This window comes from Lethenteron reissneri, unplaced genomic scaffold (genome assembly GCF_015708825.2).
Source record: "Lethenteron reissneri isolate LAM-NWPU_2019-01 unplaced genomic scaffold, ASM1570882v1 scaffold_529, whole genome shotgun sequence".
Classification (NCBI taxonomy): Eukaryota; Metazoa; Chordata; class Hyperoartia; order Petromyzontiformes; family Petromyzontidae; genus Lethenteron; species Lethenteron reissneri.
In genome coordinates this window covers 1-12,654 of record NW_026892051.1, presented here as the reverse complement: position 1 = coordinate 12,654, position 12,654 = coordinate 1, and the positions used below count along the sequence as shown (strand labels likewise).

Here is a 12,654-nt window from a genome sequence, read left to right as displayed (position 1 = left end):
TTTGGCGCGAAGCCAGATTTGCAAAGCGCACGAGGGGGACAAAGCCGCTGATTCCTCGCAGCCAGTTTCGTCACGACGCCGATTGTGGTGGTCACGATAATAAAAAACTTACGTATACAATATTGTAAGTATGGGTTTAATCTCGTTTAAAATGTGTACAATTAAATAATGTATTTATTAGGGAGGGAGGGAGGGGTGTTTTAAGATATAAATGTTGTGGATTGCGTCAAGGCAGAGATGATGGGTGAATGTGTTAAGCGAATGCGGTAGGCGAATGATCGGTTGGCAGCGTCTTTTCCACGGGGGGTTGTGGGTCACGTGGTGTCACCCCCCCCCCCCCCCCGGCTTTCGTGATTGGGTGGGTGAGTGGAGGGTGAATTTTGACTTCAAACTTTAATATTCTTGGTTCTTACAGGTAAAGTCACGGAGATGTAAAATAAATAATAAAAATAATAAAATAACATTTTTATTAAAAATAATAAGTTTGAAGTCTAAATAATAAATTGGGTGTTTTGCTTTTATTATTTTTTAATTAATGATACTTTTAATTTTTTTTACTTTATATATTCGTGACTTTACAAAAAGAACAAAAAATTCGAATTCCTGCAGTCACGAAAGTTTTAAGTCAAAATTGAATACGACTTTGCATTTACCATTCTATTAATTGAACGTTGCCTTGCAGTGAAACTCGGTTCATAACTCACACAAGGCAGAATCATATTTGGCAGTGTTCACAAGAGCCCATGAACTCAGTAGAGAGCCACAGGTGACAGCGCGTGGCGACACCGACACACACAAAGCGCGCGTCTGGGGGGACATCTCCCACTGCCGCTGCAGTGACCACCTCCATCAGCCGCACTGCTCTCGGTGCCTGAGCTGGACTCACTTTACACCGCTGGGAACCTCCTGGTTACACCAGCCCACAGGGGATTGTTGTGTCCGTCCGTTCGTCGTGCATAAAAAAAATGGGAGGGGTGGGGCTGGGTGGAGAGGGAGGGGCTGGGTGGGGAGGAGCTGGTGGGAGGGTGGGGCTGGGTGGGGAGAGGTGGAGGAGGGGCTGGGTGGGGAGGGGTGGGGCTGGTGGGGGGGGAGGAGCTGTGGTGGGTGAGGGTGGGGCTGGGTGGGTGAGGGTGAGGAGGGGCTGGGTGGGGAGGGGCTGGTGGTGGGGTGAGGGAGGGGCTGTGTGAGGAGGGGTTTTGGGGGGGAGGGTGAGGAGGGCTGGGTGGGGAGGTGAGGAGCGGGGATGGGTGGGGAGGGGCTGGCGTGGGGCGGGTGAGGAGGGGCGGGTGGGGAGGGGATGGTTGGGGTGGGGAGGGTGAAGAGGAGCTGGGGGGTGGGTCGAGGGTGAGGAGGGGTGTGTGGGGAGGGGCTGGTTTGGGGAGGGGTCCTCTGAGTCACCCCGTGGTGAACTCTGCCGCGACGTGAGGGGGGAGCACCGCCCGAGCGCGCCTCGTGTCAGTGCAAAACATCACGGGGCGCTGCGGGTGGGGAGTCAGCGCATTGTGGGTTGTGAGCGCGGTGTGAGGGAGGTGAGGAACGGGGGGGAAGAGAGAGACAGGGAGAGGGCTGGAGGTGAGAGATGGGGGGGGGGAGATGTGGTGGGAAATGACTTTGACACAGTCCACTGGGCATCTGTAATTGGGTGCTCATCATCAAGTTCTCATTCAGTGGTGGAAAGTCCACGTTCATATGGTCGATCCAGATTTCGGAGATTTTTAACATCGTGGCTCACAGCGCCGCCTGGTGGAACGAAAGGGCATCGCAAACATCCTCCAGCGAATATCTTTATTTGGAGCTTTCGTGACTGCAGGAATGACTCTTTGGTTCTTTCGGTAAAGTGACGTAAAAAGATAAAATAATAAATTTAAAAATAGCATACGACGTTTCGATTGCAACACAAGCAATCGTCATCAGGTATAAAAGAAATAAAAAATCTAACCATAAAACTATAGACAGACACACAATCAGACAGATCTATATTTAAGGCCCCGTCACAGAAACGACCTCTCTCTTTGTGCCGATGTATTCTCTCTGTGTGTCCTTGTGATGTCTGTCTGCTTGTGTGTCTGTCTATAGTTTTCTAGTTAGATTTTTGTTGCTATTTCTTTTATGCCTGATGATGATTGCTTGTGTTGCAATCGAAACGTCGTAATATGCTATTATTCAATTTATTATTTTATCTTTAGACGTGACTTTACCGAAAGAACCAAAGAATAATTCCTGCAGTCACGAAAGCTCCAAAACTAACATTTAAATGTGGTAAGCAATGTGGGACATCGATGTACACAGATATGAACAAGATCAGCAGACGAGACGTCTTTCATTTAATCGGTCTCTCCACGAAACAAAGGAACGTTTTACACAAAATATAAATCCCACGGCCTTGTGCGAGTCCATGACTAGTGCAGCAGTGACTCAGTGCGAGGCAGCTGTGGACCGGTTCTTGTGCACGATGTCTGAACAGCAGTCAGGGCTCGCTTCTACCCACGGTTGTCAACATCCAGACGTTCATCAGCAAGGAACATTTCTTGTCCTAGTTCACCAACATAAGACGTCATACAAAATCCTAATTAGCGTTGGGTAGAATGTATCTACTCGATGTGCTCTGCCTTGTAACTGAACACAAAATTGTAAAAAAAATGCATTTTAAATGTACTCTTAAAATTACCTCCTTGCTATAAAAGAATTCAGACTTTACATATTTCATTTATCGATCTCTCCACGAAAGGAATGTTTTAAACTATAACCATCACGGCCTTCTGGGAGTGCATCATTGATTCAGTGCAAGCCACCTATGGACCCTTATTGGTGAACAGCGTCTCAACAGCAGCCGGGCTTGCTTCAACCCACGGTTATGAACCTCCAGACGTGAATCAACAAGGAGCATTTATCGTCCTAGTTTGACAAAGTCTCTGTCAACACGTAATACAAAATTATAATTCGTGTTGTAGAGAATGTATCTCCTCTACGTGTAGCGTTTAAGCGGTACGCCTTGTAACTGTTGGATGATCCGAGCGTGCTCCCTATTGCATGCTCCCTACTCCAGAGGCAGATACTTCCTTGAAACACAAAAGTACCCTTTGAGCTGTATCACAAGAATAACGGGTCTAACCTGAGTAATCTCTACAGGCTACTTACAAACACACACACACACTTTGCCCCAACATCACTTATTCGATGTTTGACCCTCAGACAAAATGTTCAATGTACGCGCACAATCAGACAAGTATTCATTCTAAACTACTGACAGGCATATTGACAAAATTGAATAACTGCAGTGAAACTTACTGCATCGGTAAAGTCACGGAGAAATAAATTAAATAACAGAATACGACGTTTCGATTGGAATACAAGCAACCATCATCAGGTGCAACAAGTGAATGAGAAAACATAGTGAACTTAGAAATATAATGCAACACAACACAGAGTCGGCCAACACAACAGTCAACACCCTACCTGGTTGATTACGTTCTTCCAAAATTGAACAATTTAGTTTAGATAACATCTTATTAACAAGGAGCTATTTAAAGAATGCACCCTCTACTGAACAGTGGATGTGAAACACACAATTGTGCAATTCAAAACGAGTAGGCCTTTGCATGCTGGCGTCTGGGTCAAAAATGTAGCAAATTCTAAACATTACCTACAAACGACACAGCTGAGATGACACATCAATCATCGCTCCCCACTGACAGGCTCTTGTCCACACGCAGGCCGGTGCAGGGCCACCATCTTGTGCCACACAGGGGCAGCTGCCACTTGGGGATGTTTCGAGTGTTTGAGACGAGGTACGATACAAAACTCCGAGTTGCTGAGCGGATTAAGTCAGCACCATGTAAAATCAATTATTATGAGAACATCGTGAATGCTTGGGAGCTTTTTGGCTCTCGCTCCTGGTTAGAGATCTACCCAACACACAGGTCCACAAAGACTGGCCGCTCTTACCCTGCAGGTTGAACCTAGGAACTGAGTGTTCAACTTCACATTCTTGTCATTAAAGGCCTGTGACAAAGGTGCATCTATTGGAGCGACATTGTCTCTGGCTTAAACATCTACCGGGTCTCCATTTGACTTCGTGTTGTCTCGGAGGAAGTCCACCCACACCTCCACTTCCACAAACTGCTGGGAGTTGCTTCGCTCTGCCTCACAGTCAGAATTCTCCTCCTGCTTCACGTTGCCTCCATCCATGTGAAGGTCCCATTTTGGAATTTAATCTTCATCTTCACTCTTCACCATCACTTCTTCACATTCCAACTTCACCTCTTCATATTTCACCTTGATACCTTTAAAAGTGTCCAAGCTGGGATTTTCTTCCGGTTCTTGTTTCACAAGGGATGGGCTCATTGCAGCACTTTGACTTTCACAAGCTGATTTCAGACTCCGCTCCTTGTGGATCTTCTGATGCTTGTGTGTTCTCTGGTGTCTTTGAAGATGTGCTGACTGTGCAAATGCCTTCCCGCACGGAGTGCACTTGAAGGATTTCTCTCCTGTGTGAGTTCTCTGGTGTACTTGAAGATTGGAAGAATCTGAAAACGCCTTCCCGCACAGAATGCACTTGAAGAGTTTCTCTCCTGTGTGTGTTCTCTGGTGTCTTTTAAGATCTGATGACTGTGCAAATGCCTTTCCACACACACTGCACTTGAAGAGTTTATCTCCCGTGTGTGTTCTCTGGTGTTTTTTAAGATCTGATGAACGTGCAAATGCCTTCCCACACACACTGCACTTGAAGGGTTTCTCTCCTGTGTGTGTTCTCTGGTGTTTTATAAGAGATGACTGTGAAAATGCCTTCCCACACACACTGCACTTGAAGGGTTTCTCTCCTGTGTGTGTTCTCTGGTGTCTTTTAAGATTATATGACTGAGAAAATCCCTCCCCACACACATTGCACTTGAAGGGTTTCTCTCCTGTGTGTGTTCTCTTGTGTTTTTTAAGATCTGATGACTGTGGAAATGCCTTCCCACACACAGAGCACTTAAAGGGTTTCTCTCCTGTGTGTGTTCTCTGGTGGATCTGAAGAGCAGATGGCCATGCAAATGCCTTCCCACACACACTGCACTTGAAGGGTTTCTTTCCTGTGTGTGTTCTCTGGTGTTTTATAAGATCTGATGACTGTGCAAATGCCTCGTCACACACAGTGCACTGTAAGGGTTTCTCTCCTGTGTGTGTTCTCTGGTGCTGTGTCAAATTTCCAGTCCGCTCCGTGCTGTATCCACACTGGTCGCATTGTTGCCTTGCCGTACCGAGCTGTGCTGACTGCCTTTGCTCCATCAGACCCAAACGTAAGCTGTAGACAGAAAAAAATAATATGCACACCACCTACACAACAGTATCGAGGCACAGATGAATGCAAAAACAAAGTCACACGTGACTTACACGTCTATACTTATTCATATATTCATGATGTGAAAAAGTTTCCCAAATTCATCACACGGGCTGTTATTGCACACAATGAGAGGGCAAATGGTCATAAATATGCCTGGAAGCCCTCGTATCTCCGTGGTGAGACGTTAACTACCTCACCTGGTATACAGGAAGTCGTGGGTTCGATCCCGACCCTGACGCCTGCTGCTGTATATTTGGAGTTTGCGTGTCTCACTCTCCGTGGTAAGATGTTAACTACCTCACCTGGTTTACAGGAAGTCGTGGGTTCGATCCCGACCCTGACGCCTGCTGCTGTATATTTGGGGTTTGCCTGTCTCTCTCTCTCCGTGGTGAGATGTTAACTACCTCACCTGGTATACAGGAAGTCGTGGGTTCGATCCCGACCCTGACGCCTGCTGCTGTATATTTGGAGTTTGCGTGTCTCTCTCTATCTCTCTCTCCGTGGTGAGATGTTAACTACCTCGCCTGGTATACAGGAAGTCGTGGGTTCGATCCCGACCCTGACGCCTGCTGCTGCTGTATATTTGGAGTTTGCGTGTCTCTCTCTCCGTGGTGAGATGTTAACTACCTCACCTGGTATACAGGAAGTCGTGGGTTCGATCCCGACCCTGACGACTGCTGCTGTATATTTGGAGTTTGCGTGTCTCTCTCTCTCTCTCCGTGGTGAGATGTTAACTACCTCGCCTGGTATACAGGAAGTCGTGCGTTCGATCCCGACCCTGACGCCTGCTGCTGTATATTTGGAGTTTGCGTGTCTCTCTCTCTCTCCGTGTTGAGATGTTAACTACCTCGCCTGGTATACAGGAAGTCGTGGGTTCGATCCCGACCCTGACGCCTGCTGCTGTATATTTGGAGTTTGCGTGTCTCTCTCTCCGTGGTGAGATGTTGACTACCTCGCCTGGTATACAGGAAGTCGTGGGTTCGATCCCGACCCTGACGCCTGCTGCTGCTGTATATTTGGAGTTTGCGTGTCTCTCTCTCTCCGTGGTGAGATGTTGACTACCTCACCTGGTATACAGGAAGTCGTGGGTTCGATCCCGACCCTGACGCCTGCTGCTGTATATTTGGAGTTTGCGTGTCTCTCTCTCTCTCTCCGTGGTGAGATGTTAACTACCTCGCCTGGTATACAGGAAGTCGTGCGTTCGATCCCGACCCTGACGCCTGCTGCTGTATATTTGGAGTTTGCGTGTCTCTCTCTCTCTCCGTGTTGAGATGTTAACTACCTCGCCTGGTATACAGGAAGTCGTGGGTTCGATCCCGACCCTGACGCCTGCTGCTGTATATTTGGAGTTTGCGTGTCTCTCTCTCCATGGTGAGATGTTGACTACCTCGCCTGGTATACAGGAAGTCGTGGGTTCGATCCCGACCCTGACGCCTGCTGCTGCTGTATATTTGGAGTTTGCGTGTCTCTCTCTCTCCGTGGTGAGATGTTGACTACCTCACCTGGTATACAGGAAGTCGTGGGTTCGATCCCGACCCTGACGCCTGCTGCTGTATATTTGGAGTTTGCGTGTCTCTCTCTCCGTGGTCGCGTGGATTTTCCTCCGAATCTCCCGGGTTTCCCCTCCACATTTAGAGTCAACATCAGCACGCGTTCAGCGTCTTTGACCGATACACATTTCCACACGTATTCTTGGTTCTTTCGGTAAAGTCACGTAGATAGACAATAACAACAGATAATAAAATCAAATAAAGGCCACTTGTGTTGCGATCGAAACGTCGTGGGGTTTTATTTATTTATTTACAATTGTTTACTTTTAGTAATTTTATTATCTGTTATTTTTACTAAATTTCCTATGTCCGTGACTTCACCGAAAGAACCAAGAATATGAATTGCTGCAGTTACTAAAGTTTTAAGTCAAAACATTGACACACGCGTTCACAAACCCCCCATACCTTGTTGTTGTTGTGGGCAGGTAGCTTCTGTAAACAAGAGCGGTACAGCAGCTCAAGCGGGCTTGGGCTGTAAAAAAAACTAAAAAAAAACTGCGTTAATATCTACAGTAAACCAAAGTGACAAAGTAGCGAGCCGCGTGAAGACAAATTAAACTTAAGGGAGGGAATTAAAGCAAACGCGACCAGGCGAGGGCAGGAGGCAAGGCCCCGCGTGTCTAGGCCCCGCGTTGTAAAGTTCCAACTTGGACATCGATTCACAAGCTGCTGCTGCTCTAGTGGCATCCCTACGAGAGAGAGAGCGAGGCTCTACCTTGGTAAACAACAACAACAACCACAACAACAACAACCACAACAACAACCACCACGACGATGAGAATTTCTCACCTCGGATTTCACTGCACGCGCGGAGCGACAGCTTCCTGTGACCTCGTGACGTCACGCGGTAGTAGGTGACATGACGTCACTTCCTGGGTACGTATGAATAAATTATGTTAATGAGACCGTCGCAATATACTGGTGACGTTTTTAACGAACTCTTTATGTTAATGAGCCGCCCGTCACTGGGCGTGGCTTTGCCCAAATAAGGATTGGCAACTGGAACGACGTCTGCAGTGACCGAGGCGGAGGTGACGTCACGTTCAAGAGCGCGGGGGACGGGGGGAGGGAGGGGAACATCATCCGCCTTGTGGGGTCGAAAACGTGTACCTCTTTTTCTCGGGAAGTCAACAGTGGTTGTCCTCTGGATAGAAGTGCTCCTGCCATGGGAACGTGGAATTCCCACCAGTGGCTCAGGACATGTGAACAGAACACGAGCCACCAATGCCTCGCTTCTCATTTAAGCAGGAAATCGGTTTGACGTTTTGATTGTAATAATGTGACGTAGCGTCGTCCTTGACAGCCTCATTGCCGCATGAAGACATCCTCCTGCCTCCTCTGTGTCATTGCTTTCATGGCTTTATTTTGGTGATTTCGAAAAGTGTATTGGTTTGGCCATGTTTGTTTGTTGTAGTACAGAGTTAGACTGCCTTAATCTAAGTTGTCTTGTGGTTGTTGTTGTTTGACTTGCATCCCACTGAGATGTTTGACACAGCGTTGGTGTGTAACGGTGCTTTTTTCTGCAATATTTTGCTGTCTTTTCTTGGATTTTCTGTTTGCACTCAGTCACATATTCACTACAAGATGTTTTTTGTTCATGTTTTTTTGTTTGTTGCGGTTGTACCCGATTCAAGAGCCGAATGGCTCAAAGGGCTACACCTAGTACTTGAACTTGGTCACGACGTTTGTTTGACCAAACCTCACCGCGCTGCTCAGTGCGAGGAGGTGCGGCTCAACACCGGCCTCTCCTCAGTGGCCGAGAGCTCGTCTAGCGAAGCTGCTCCCGCTCAGCCCGCGCCTCGCGTGCCGTGGCCAATGCGAAGCCGTCTTCGCCGCACACGGAATGGTCCCAAACATCAGCACCACGGACAGCGCCGGGTGCTACCCGATACCCGGCTACCCGTACCCTACCCGCTACCCCGGCTACCCTACCCGATACCCTACCCGATACCCGTACCCTACCCGATACCCTGCTACCCTACCAGATACCCGTACCCTACCCGATACCCGTAACCTACCCGATACCCGGCTACCCTACCAGATACCCGTACCCTACCTGATACCCGTACCCTACCCGATACCCGTACCCTACCCAATACCCGTACTCTACCCGATACCCGGCTACCCATACCCGATACCCGTACCCTACCTGATACCCGTACCCTACCCGATACCCGTACCCTACCCGATACCCGGCCGGGTACGGGTACCCGTTTGCGACCCTGGTGCGGCCGGGTACGGGTAGGCCGTGAGTCACCGGTGAGTCACCGTTTGTCACTCATTTCCCAACGTCTTGTCTCTTCTCACAATTCAAGTTCCTAGAATCAACCCACCCGCGCCTGCAACATGGCTTCATCCCAGAGGTCGCAATCGGGTACCCGATACCCGTACCCTACCCGATACCCGGCCGGGTACGGGTAGGGTACGGGTACCCGTTGCGACCCAGGTGCGGCCGAGTACAGGTACGGGTAGGGTACGGGTAGGGTACGGGTACCCGTTTGCGACCCTGGTACAGCTGGGTACGGGTAGGGTACGGGTAGGGTACGGGTAGGGTACGGGTACCCGTTTGCGACCCTGGTACAGCTGGGTACGGGTACGAGGGGTAAGGAATCAAAACCCGTTTGCGACCTCTGCCCACGAGCTCTCGAGGCGACGCTGCTCGTGGCTGGCGGCTCATTTCCCACTGGCCGTAGAAACGAGGCGTCGGGGGGTCTGTGAACTACAGCAGCGAAATCCCTCTCCCCCCTCTCTCTCTCTGAACCTCGTCATCAAAGAACACAACGAACTCCGCCCCCTTGCTCTGACCCCCGTGTAGGGGAATCGCAAAGGGTTGCTGTGGGGGGGGGATGCGTGACGTGACGCTTCCACATGCGCGGGTCACGTGACAGATGTGACGTCACAGCTCACTTGCCGTGCAAAATCTCTGCATTGTTGCGCCCCCCCCCCCCCCAAAAAAAAAACACAAAAGTCTATTTTTAGAATGTTTGCATGATGTACTGTCTGGAAAGTACCCGCATGGCAAATTTAAAGTTTGTTGCATGTCGGGAAGTACGCTAAACATTTTGAACAGACACACATTCACAACTGCCTTTAATATCTATAGAGAAAGATAACATTTTACAACTCTGCTGGTCACTTGGCTTTCAAGGCATTACGCATTTTTCAGCAGTTTCGGTTTAATAAAAGCAAACTCTGGACAGGTTTTGAGATGCAGTGTCTCATCAGCAGAGCCGGGCTACCTGAAACAAATACTGGTGAACGTGGACGTATTTGAAGGCATATTTGTAGCGTGGATCAGAACTATGAAATACATAACACCAATGATCATTTGTATCATCGTGCACAACATATTTAACTTAAAGACAAGCCGTAGGCCTCACTCGGCTGATGAGAAACTGCACGTCGAAACCTTTACAGAGTTTGCTTGTGTTAGTCCAATGCTTCTGATAACACAAAAAGCCCTTCCAGAAGACCGCGTGGCCGAAGTGAGTGTGTCAAAAATTTGTGTTTTTTTATGGATGGACCAATACGGGAAGGAGGCATCTTGTCTGCTTATCTGCGAGATGCCTGTCAAAAGCAGGCCAGAGAACAATGCACAACCCGTGTGTGCAGCACACAGGTCGCAAACGGGTTTTGATTCCTTACCCGTACCCGGCCGCACCATGGTCGCAAACGGGTACCCGGCCGGGAACGGGTAGGGTACGGGTATCGGGTAGGGTACGGGTATCGGGTACCCGATTGCGACCTCTGGGATGAAGCCACGTTGCAGGCGCGGGTGGGTTGATTCTAGGAACTTGATTGTGAGAAGAGACAAGACGTTGGGAAATGAGTGACAAACGGTGACCTGTACCCGGCCGGGTACGGGTAGCCGGGTATCGGGTAGGGTACGGGTATCGGGTACCCGGTTGCGACCTCTGGTGCAGCACCACTCCTGCCACTTCGCAGACAGTGACGGGCTTGGCTCGTGCGTTCATTGCACAAAATGTTACAAACGCGACAAACACCAAAGACTCTTCAACGTTAACTGGGCAACTTAATAAGAAGTTCCTCGCTGGAATGGACTGGTCTCTTCCCGACTGATATCTTCACTTTAAAGCTTTCGTGACTGCAGGGATTCATCTTCTTGGTTCATTCGGTAAAGTCACGTAGAAGGGAAATAATAAAATAATACAAATAAAACATTATAAAATCATTCTCACGACGTTTAGGCCACAACGCTGTCTTCTCGACAGACCTGTTCTTCACCTGAGGACGGCTGCTTGCGTTGTGGCCGAAACGTCGTGAGAATTGTATTTTATTACGTTTTATTTTTATAATTTTATTATTTCCCTTCTACGTGACTTTACCGAAATAACCAAGAAGATGATATCTTCACGTGCAAAAACACTTCCTCGGACCCATTCCAGAATAGTTTTTAATTGTAAAACAGTTTTAAGCGACCGCCAAATCGTTCCCCTCTGATCCTCAACCTGGGAATCAAGTTGAGTGCTGGGGTTTTGCTGCCTGGGTATCACGTAACACTCCATGTCGGCAATTCAGTTGCATCCTCCACACATTTGAACCGCTTCTAATGAACGCACGCCCAGCGGCACCTGTTGCATTCATCAAAGGTAACTTTAAACCTAATGTCCAAATAGTTAACGTCAACAAACAAACGAAAACCATCGAACGAGGAGGGACACCAGTTCAATCCCTGGTTGGGGGCCGACTCACCTCCTCATCCTGTCTACAACACCTCCACGTACGAGGCCCGAACGCAAACAGACGGAAACCTCCTCTCAGAGTTTCCACGTGGAGACCTGGCGACACTTGGGAGGCATTTTGACACCAGCCACCACCCCCACACGGTGCCATGCTGAGACGCTTGTAGCAAGCCGCACACCTACACCCCCTCCCTCCCTCCCTCCTCTCCTCCCACCACTCCCTCCCTCCCTCCTCCCTCCCTCCCTGCCATCCCTTCCTTCCTCCTCTCCTCCCACCACTCCCTCCCTCCCTTCCACCCCTCCCTCCCCTCCCTCCCCTCCCTCCCTCACCCACTGCTCGTCCCTCCTGATCCCCCCCACCTCCCGAACTGATGATTCGGGGTCCATCTCAGCGTAGTGATCGCAGTCGCTCCAACCACTCAGCCACCCTCCTCCCCCTCTCCCTGCCCCCCCTGCGCCCCCTCCCTCCCCCCTCCCTCCTCCTCTCTCCACCCCTCCCCCCACTCCACCCACCCCTCCTCCCCCTCTCCCTGCCCCCCCCTGCGCCCCCTCCCCCCGCCCTCCCTCCACCCTCCACCCTCCCCCCGCTCCACCCACCCCTCCCTCCACCCTCCCTCCCCCTCTCTCCACCCCTCCCCCCGCCCTCCCTCCCCCTGCCCCCCCCCCCGCCGTGCCCCCCCCGCCCCCCGCCGGGTTCAAGGGAGCGTTGGCCCCCCTCTCGAGCTCCCGCCGCTCCCGCCGCTCCCGCCGCCTCTCGAGGGAGCGCTGCAAAGCGAAATGCTCGCGCAGGAACAACTCACGCTCCCTCGCCTCCCTGGCCTCCCGCGCCTGCTCCCTCTGCCTCTCCCTCCTCGACTCCCTCTCCCTCCTCGACTCCCAGTCGCCTCCGCTGAGACGCCCGCCCTGTCTGTCCGGTTGCTGCTGCTGCTGCGGCGGCTGCTGCTGCTGCGGCGGTGCTGCTGCTCCTGCCCCCTGAGCCCGGCCCAGATGTCGGAGATTCTCCTCTGCATGGCCGGCGGTTGTCGCCGGTGGGATTCTCGCTCGGCCCTCCTGTGACGTCACAGCAAGCGTCACAGTC

General features: G+C 50.5%; 1 protein-coding gene across 1 annotated transcript; it reads right to left on the bottom strand.

Moving 5' to 3' along the window:
• Nucleotides 1-2,565: 2,565 nt before the first annotated feature.
• On the bottom strand, nucleotides 2,566-7,352 carry LOC133339892 (zinc finger protein 239-like). Its single transcript, XM_061548014.1, has 2 exons — nucleotides 7,279-7,352; nucleotides 2,566-5,284 (listed from the first exon to the last, which is right to left on the bottom strand). The coding sequence occupies exon 2, from the start codon at nucleotides 5,266-5,268 to the stop codon at nucleotides 4,210-4,212; it is 1,059 nt and encodes a 352-aa protein (XP_061403998.1). The 5' UTR covers nucleotides 5,269-5,284; nucleotides 7,279-7,352; the 3' UTR covers nucleotides 2,566-4,209.
• Nucleotides 7,353-12,654: the final 5,302 nt, after the last annotated feature.